General features: G+C 44.0%; 1 protein-coding gene across 1 annotated transcript in view; it reads right to left on the bottom strand.

The window, feature by feature from the left end:
• Positions 1 to 3,894: 3,894 nt before the first annotated feature.
• Positions 3,895 to 8,547, bottom strand: part of ZNF792 (zinc finger protein 792) — a 6,638-nt gene continuing 1,985 nt past the window's right edge. The window contains exons 2-4 of the mRNA XM_012809127.2: positions 6,897 to 7,023; positions 6,259 to 6,381; positions 3,895 to 5,647 (exon numbers count right to left, since the gene is read on the bottom strand). Of these exons, the coding sequence (XP_012664581.1) occupies positions 4,020 to 5,647; positions 6,259 to 6,381; positions 6,897 to 7,023 (1,878 nt within the window). The 3' untranslated portion in view covers positions 3,895 to 4,019. The remainder of the gene's footprint in view (positions 5,648 to 6,258; positions 6,382 to 6,896; positions 7,024 to 8,547) is intronic.

Raw genomic sequence — 8,547 nt, forward strand, 5'->3', positions numbered from 1 at the left:
GAATGCTACACACACACACACCATTAGAACTAATAAATACATTCAGCAAACTAGCAGGATACAAAATCAACACAGAAATATGAGTAACATTTCTATACAATAACAATGAACAACCTAAAAAGGAAGTTCTGAAAACTATTTACAATCATATCAAAAAGAATAAAATACTTAATAATTAAAGAATAAAATACTTTGGAATTAACAAAGGTGAAAAACTTGTACAATGAGACCTGCGAAACATAGCCAAAATAAAATAAAGAGGACATAAATAAATGGAAAGATATTGCATATTCACAGATTGGACAATTTAATACTATGAAGATAATACTACCAAAGTGATCTACAGAGTTAATGAAATCTCTATTAAACCCCCAATGGCATTTTTTATAGAAATATAAAAATCATCCTAAAATTCATATGGAATCATAGGGATCCTAAAGAACCAAAGGAATACCAAAAAGGAACAAAGTTGGAGGTCTCATATACCACAATTTAAAAACTTGCAATAAAGCCACAGTAATCAAAACCAGTTTGATACTGGCATAAAGACATATATACATTAATAGAATAGAAATAAATCCTCACATTTATGATCAAATGGTTTTTCACAAGAGTGCCTAGACCAGTCAATTGGGAAAGGACAGTCTTTTGAACAAATGGTGTTGAGAAAACTGGATAACCACATCCAAAAGAATGAAGTTGGACCCTTAACTAACACCATATACAAAAATTAACTCAAAATGGCTCAAAGACCTAAATAGAAAAGCTGAAACTGTAAAACTCTTAGAAGAAAACATAAGTGGCCATGATTCCTTAGATATGACACTAAAGGCGTAGGTAATGAGAAAAAAAATCAACAAATTGGGGCAGCACCTGTGGCTCAAAGGAGTAGGGTGCCAGCCTCATATACTGGAGGTGGCAGATTCAAACCCAGCCCTGGCCCAAAAACTGCCAAAAAGAAAAAGAAATCAACAAATTGGACCTCATGAAAATTTAAAACTCTCTACATCAAAGGACACCATGAACAGAGTGAAATGGCAATCTACAGAATGGGAGAAAATATACACCAAGGGATTAGTAACCCAGAATATATGGAGAACTCCCAAAACACAAGAACAAAACAACCCAATTCAAAAATGGGCGAAATACTTGAATAGAGTTTTCTCCAAAGATGACACACAAATGCCCAACCAGTGCCCTGAGATAATGCTCAGCATCATAAATCGCTCGGGAGATGCCTATCAAAACCACAGTGAGATACCACATCATGTCCATTAGAGTGGCTACCACCACCACCACCAACAAAAAAAAACAACAAGTATTGGGAGGATGTGGAGAAACTGCAAACCTTCAATATTATTAGTGGGAATGTAAAATGGTGCAGCTGTTGTGGAAAAGTGTGGCAGCTCCTCAAAAAAACCTAAACATTCAATTAATTACTATATCATTGAGTAACTCTGCTTTTGGATATATACCCAAAAGAATTTAAAGTAGGGTCTGGAAGAGACTTCTGTACACCCGTGTTCAGTGCAACATTATTTGCAATAATCAAAAGGTAGAGGCAATCCAGGTAAGTGCCCCTCAACGGAATGGGAAAGCACAGTGTGATATATACAACAGAATTCTATATGGGCCCTAGAAAGGAAATTCTGATGCATGATAGAATACTGATGAACCCTGAGGACATTACGCCTGCCACAAAAAGACAAACACTCAGGACTTAAGACTTATATAAGGTACCTAGAGTAATCAATTTGCACAGACAGAAAGCAGAATGGTGGGGTTTCCAAGGGCTGTGGGGAGGGGAGAATGGGAAGTTATTGTTTGTTTATTTATTTATTCATTTATTTTGTGACAGAGTCTCACTATGTCACACGTGGTAGAGTGCTGTGGCATCACAGCTCACAGCAACCTCAAACACTTGGGCTTAAGTGATTCTCTTGCCTCAGCCTCCCAAGTAGCTGGGACTATTTCTTGTTGTAGTTGTGATTGTTGTTTGGCAGGTCTGGGCTGGGTTCAAACCTGCAGTCTCAGGGTATGTAACTGACACCCTAACCTCTGAGCTATGGGCACTGAGCCAAATTTATTAACAAGAATAGATTTTCAGTTCTAAAGGCAAAAAGAGTTCTGGAGATAAAAGGTGGTGACAGCTGTACAACAACACAAATATACTTAATACCACTCAACTGGTCACTTACAAATGGCTAAAATGGTAAATTTTATGTTATGTGTATTTTATCAGAAGTTTTAAAAAATTAATACATGTAAACCATAAAAAATTGTGATGTTTTCATTCAATACAGCACGACTGAGCAGCAAAAGGAACAAATTATATATACACAGAGGGCAGATGATTCACAGGATTATTATGCTGTATTAAAGAAACCAGACCAAAAAAGGAGCATAAATACTTTATGATTCCACTTGTATAAAATTCTAGAAAAGGTTAACAAATCCATAGTGAAAAAAAGTAAATAAATTATTTCCTGGGGAAGACAAGGAGGGATTATAAAGAGGCACAAGGTAGCTTGGTGGATGATGGATATGTTCATTATCATCATTATAGTGTTGGTTCCCTGAGTGCACACATATTTTAAAACTTATCAAATTGTGTGCATCAAATATGTACAGTCAATTATTGCATGGCAATTACATCTCAACAAAGCATTAAAAGAAACTGTTGTTCATACAAATCTGATCTTACACTCATTTTAGAAAATCAGACAATATGGCAACCTCATGTTGCCATTTCTCTGTGCCTTGGCAGCAAAGAATGACTGGCTGTCACAGATACTACATCCCTGGAGTACAGGATCTACTTTCTCTTGGTCCCTATTTTCCTGCTAGCACAACACTGGCCTTGAGATGTAGAGTGCAGAAAGCTTACAGCAATCCACAAAATCTCTTGATTATTTGCTCTGCCAGTAATCTTAGCCATAGGACAGAACCTGTCCTGTCAATTTATATACCCAAAAGAATTTAAAGTAGGGTCTGGAAGAGACTTTTGTATACCTAATTATTTGCAATAATCAAAAGGTAGAGATAATCCATAGAGGAATGGACTAGAAGGAAGTCCATTCCTTCTGGTTTGCTGTCTCATCTACTCCCTATTACACCCAGTGTTTCTGTACAAATTATGGTCCCACCTGGGCCCAGTATGTCCTGAATTACAGGCACCTATTTAATGGTGAACTTTAGGGCGGATGGCTCCTTGGCAGGTGCTAGCATCTGCTTAACAGTGTTAAGAGAATATGGGGCACCTCCTGAATAACAGACCCAATTCATGTTGCTCTCAGAGGCAGTGGAGGTTGCCACAACTGCCTCTTTCATCAGGGTAACACAGAAATTCATGCCACTTGGACCACAATATTAGGCCCACAAAGCCCTACAGTTTTGGAGGCCTTGGGCAGCATTGCAAAGGAGACCAAGTGTGGACTGAGAGTTGTTTCCTGCCATTCTGCTGTCCCCTCTGAGACAAAAACTGTAGAGACCCCTTTAGTATGACAAACCTTAATTCTGTTCTCAACCCACTCCATACAGTGATCAGAATGTGGAAGATTAAAGGGGGCTTTCTCATAAGGCCCTTATTATTACATGAACCACTAAGTTATCAATCACTACCAAAATATGGTAGATAGTTGTCAGGTCAGGTAATGTGGAGGCTGGATAAATCCACAATAAGCATAACATGGGACTAACAACATCCCAGACAAAGAGAAATCTTCTCTGTAAGCCACCAGCAAGAACTCCACTCAGGTTTTCAGAGCCAAAGATGGGTCACAACAGCATAAAACCGGCCACACAAGGAGGGAATAAAATCTCATGGCCTCAGATCACATCCAGTTCCCTTAAGGAAAAAGAGAGGAGGCCCACCTTCTTGAGCACATTGGAGTGGCCAACACACTCTCTGCAGTGTGTAAAGCTGAGATGGTTTCTGTCACAAACTCTAACAGTGACAAAACTCTGATACAATACATGATAAGAAAACATAACTTAGCCCCAGAGATCTTCCAATGTATCTAACATTCATAGGGAATTTCGCCAGTGTGGATACTTGGATGAACACAGTTCAACTTCTGGCTGACAGCTTCCTTACAAAGTTTGCTCTCAGAGCTTATCTCTGTTGTTTGCCTTCCTGTTGAACAAGGGGGGAGCATATTATTTATACCCCTTTCTCTAGTGTGAATTTTCTGATGCCGAATGAGGGTAGGCCTTTGGCTGAAGGCTTTCCCACATTCACTGCATTTATAAGGCCTCTCTGGTTTGTGAACTTTCTGGTGCTGCCTCAGATTGGACCTCTGTCTGAAAGTTTTTCCACAGTCACTGCACTCGTAAGGCCGTTCACCAGTATGAAGTCTCCGATGGTTATTGAGGCTGGAGCTTTGATTAAAGAATTTCCCACAGTCACTGCATTGATAAGGCCGTTCACCAGTGTGAAGCCTCCGATGGCTGTTAAGGCTGGAGCTTTGGCTGAACAATTTCCCACACTCATAGCATTCATAAGGCCGTTCACCAGTGTGAACTCTCTGATGTTTCATGAGATCGGAGCTTCGGCTAAAGGCTTTCCCACATTCGCTGCACCCATAAGGCCGTTCACCAGTATGAACTACATGATGTTGAACGAGACTGGCAATGTGGCTAAAGAATTTCCCACACTCAACACACTTATAGGGTCTTTCTCCAGTGTGAACTCTCCAATGTTTAATTAGGCTGGAGTTGCAGTTGAAGGATTTCCCACAGTCACTACACTCATGGGCACTTCTGCCAGTGTGAACCCTCTTGTGATGAATGAGGTTAGAACGCTGGCTGAAAAATTTCCCACATTCACTGCACTCATATGGCTTTTCACCAGTGTGAACTCTCTTATGCTGAATAAGGTTGGAGCTCCGACTGAAAAATTTTCCGCAGTCACTGCATACATGAGGGCTTTCACCAGTGTGAACTCTCTGATGTTTAATGAGACTGGAATGTTGGCTGAAGAATTTCCCACACTCAGAGCACTCATAAGGTTTTCCTCTATTGTGAACTCGCTGGTGTTGAGTGAGACCAGCAGCATAGCTAAAGAATATCCCACATTTGCTACATTCATAGGGCCTTTCTCTGGTGAGAATCCTCTGGTGCTGAACAAGTGTGGATTTGTCTCTGAAAGCACTCCCAAATTCATTGCACTTGTTCTGTGTTTGAACAGTGTGAAAATCCACCCCTGCAGTGCTTTTACATTGGTCCTCCATGCTGGGAGTGATCTGATGCTGGTGTAAGCCTGATGTGGCCATAAAGTCCTCCCTGCCCTCCCTGCATGCAACAGGCTTCTCTGATAGATGTTCTTGGCAGGTCTTCCCAGGCAAGGCCCTGTCCTCCTCCCTTCCAATGGACTTGTCTACATTCTGCTGCATGGGCTGCTGGGGAAGGTTTGCCTTGAGCTCAGATCTGTTCCTATATGCCTCACTTGTGTAGGGTTTCTGCCTGGGATGTACAGCCTGGTGTTCAGGGAGGTGCAAAATGTCTTTCAAGTGTACACCATGCATGCCACAGGGGTAGGTCTTCTGGGTAGACAGAACTTCCTCCAGATTCCCATCTGGTGACACTTCTTCTATAGAAACACTGCACTTGGAAGGTAACTCCTTAACTTCTGTTCCATGACAAAAATCTGAAAGCAGAGAAATGCTGGTTCATATAAACTCTGATAGAAGGAAATAGCCCCATCATCTATACCTGTCTGACCCAGGAATGAGTCCATGGGATTGCTGGCAAGATGAGAAGCTTCAGGTCAGGGTAAGAAATAGTCTGCTCTGCAGAGGCCTTATCAGGACCCAGGACACAGGGATGGGGTACAGTACAGTATTGGGTGGAGAGAAAGGGCCTCCAACTCACTTCTCTATAAAAGCCTTTTGGCAGGGCCTTGGCAGGTGGTAAATGGTGAGGACTATGCAGTCAGCATGTCTAGGCCCAGGAAAATCTGCTTGCACCCAAGTACGGTGTTCAAGGACTATGGAACAATGTGGGCACCTCATAATGTTAAGTGTAATCCGATGGACAGTGCCACAGAGGAAGCTCTGAAAAGAGTAAAACATAGAGGCCGGAAAGGTGGGGCACAGCCAGGGACCAAAGGTAGTAATGACAAATAGGCAATGTGTCAAGAATGGGAAAGGAAAGGTAGAGACAAAGTATGGCACCCAACAACGATGAACAGGAGAAAAGATATGGGTATGATTTGAACACAGTGGTGACATCACATCTTCCCTTTCTAGTCCCACTTACCAGAACCAGACCTGCCACAAGCCCCTCTTGTCATGGCTGAAGTCATATCCACACAATCAGGAACCCAGGGCTCCTTCCCCATCTCCAGTTGGGCAACCACATGGGACCTAAAAGATGTGAGTCCTAAAGGAAAGATGGGCAAGTCAGCAGCCCGCATCTGCCCAGGTACCCTGCCTCACTACAGACCCCAAGAAAGAAAATTAAACATTACAAACAGAATGTACAAGGGATGTTGGGCAGGAACATCCAGGGGTCACAACAAGTAGCAACTACACAGTGCCTGGAATTCCTGGAAGAGTCAGGGTTAGGAAATGTTAGCAGAAGACAGAGAGCAGAATAGAACCACAGAACCATTAGCAATCTGGACAACACCCAGCTGGGGAGTGGCTAAGCCACATGGGCTCCATGGGGCTGCCTATAGAACTCCTGGTGTCTGGACCATCCCTGCAAGGCTCTGGCAGTGGAAGCTGCTGAGGGAGAGGAGGAGCCACTCTACACAGTTCACCCTGGTACCCACAACACATATTCCAAGAAAGGGGAAAAGGAAGCAGTACCCATGGTCTAGCAGCAGGAAGGAAAAACCAAATGGGGATGGCAGAGATGAGCTCAGAAGCTCAGGGTGGGTGTGACAGCCTTACCCAGCGAGGCTATCAGGGCGAAGTTCTCCAGCATCACATCACAGTACAGGAGTCTCTGAGCCTCATCAAGGAGCCCCCACTCCTCCTGGGAGAAGTAAATGGTCACGTCCTCAAAAGTCACACAGCCCTGCCATGATGGGGACAGTTCATTCCATGATCAGCCTCTCTCCTCAGGACTCTCAATTCACACCCTACTCCTTCTCCCCACCTCCCCAGTTCTCAGGCACCCCTGCTCCCACAGTGCTTGTTGTTGTTTTTCCTGCCTCACAGGCCACTGCATCAGCCTGCAGCCATGGGCAGTGGGATACCTTGGAGTGCTGGGTCTCCCTCCCTCTTGGCCCTTCCCCTGGTGTCACCAACATCACACTTCTCAGATATAAATGTGGGCTCAGTCTTCTCCCTCAATTCCAGGCCCATGGCATAGATCAGTGGCTTGCACTCACTCCCATATGCATTTCGCTCACTGAACCACACCATCCTCACCTACTCTGGATCTCATCATTGCCCCCTCAGTCACACTGCTGCACTCTCCCCCCAGGTCCACACTATGGGCATTTCTGTGGACTCCAGTATGTCACCTTGAACATGACATCCAGAGAGTGCTTGGCAAATACAACCAGGACTCCAACCTGCTCCAGACTGTGAATGGCTCCCACTGCCAGGGGCAACACCCACTCCTGCTTTGGAGACCCCCCCACCCAGCCCTGTTCCTGGCTTCAACCTAAGCTACCCAGAGCACACACAGGTGTCAGACACCTCAAGACACCCACCCACCCACCCAGAGCCAGCATCTCTTCCAAGTGGCCCCATTTGCCCTGGAGCTAATTCCTCAGCCTCATTGAAAGTCTCCAGGCTCCATCAAGGGTCACCACAAACAACAGCCTGGTGACAACACAGATGGGTGAATAAGCCCAGGCCACACTGTCTTGTTACCTCCATTACTACTAATCCTCAGGAGCCATCTTGCATCTCTGTCCCCTGGGAAAGTCTGGCCCCCTGCCAGACCCTCTGTTCCCCACACTCAGCCCCACTGTCACAACCACTACTCTTCCTCATCTTTCTTTATGATGCCAACAAGCCACCAATGATCCCCATCCCCAGCAAGATACTCTGCTCCCGGTTCTTCACCCCACCTTCTTTTCTTCAACATCATTGTCACCAAAACCTAAAGTTCACCCTCCTAAATGTAGCAACATTCTAGATGCCATGTCTTAGTTGCTTCTAACTATGGAAATAAGCCAAGACCAACCACACGATAAAACCCAAGGCTATGTATTCAGAACTTGCTAGAGCAAAGGAGTCTGTCACTGTCACCTGCATTTTGGCAGGCAGGGGAGATGACAGGGAAGGTTTCAGCATGCCCTGACTGGAGGCTGTTGACATGGAGCAGTTTATCAGCAGGCTAACTAGAAGTGGGCATCTGATGCAACTGGGTAGGGTCTTTTTTGGCTGTCTCTAGTTGGTACTCAGTTGGAAGCAGGAGCAAAAATTAGTAAAGTTTTCAGTTATTAATCAATCCCCCATTGCAAGGTGGGCAAAGGACTTGAAAAGAAATTTCACCAAAGAAGATAGGCGTGCGGCCTATAGATATATGAAAAAATGCTCACCATCCTTAATCATTAGAGAAATGCAAATCAAAACTACTTTGAGA

Source organism: Otolemur garnettii, unplaced genomic scaffold (genome assembly GCF_000181295.1).
Source record: "Otolemur garnettii isolate 467f Iridium unplaced genomic scaffold, OtoGar3 scaffold00100, whole genome shotgun sequence".
Classification (NCBI taxonomy): Eukaryota; Metazoa; Chordata; class Mammalia; order Primates; family Galagidae; genus Otolemur; species Otolemur garnettii.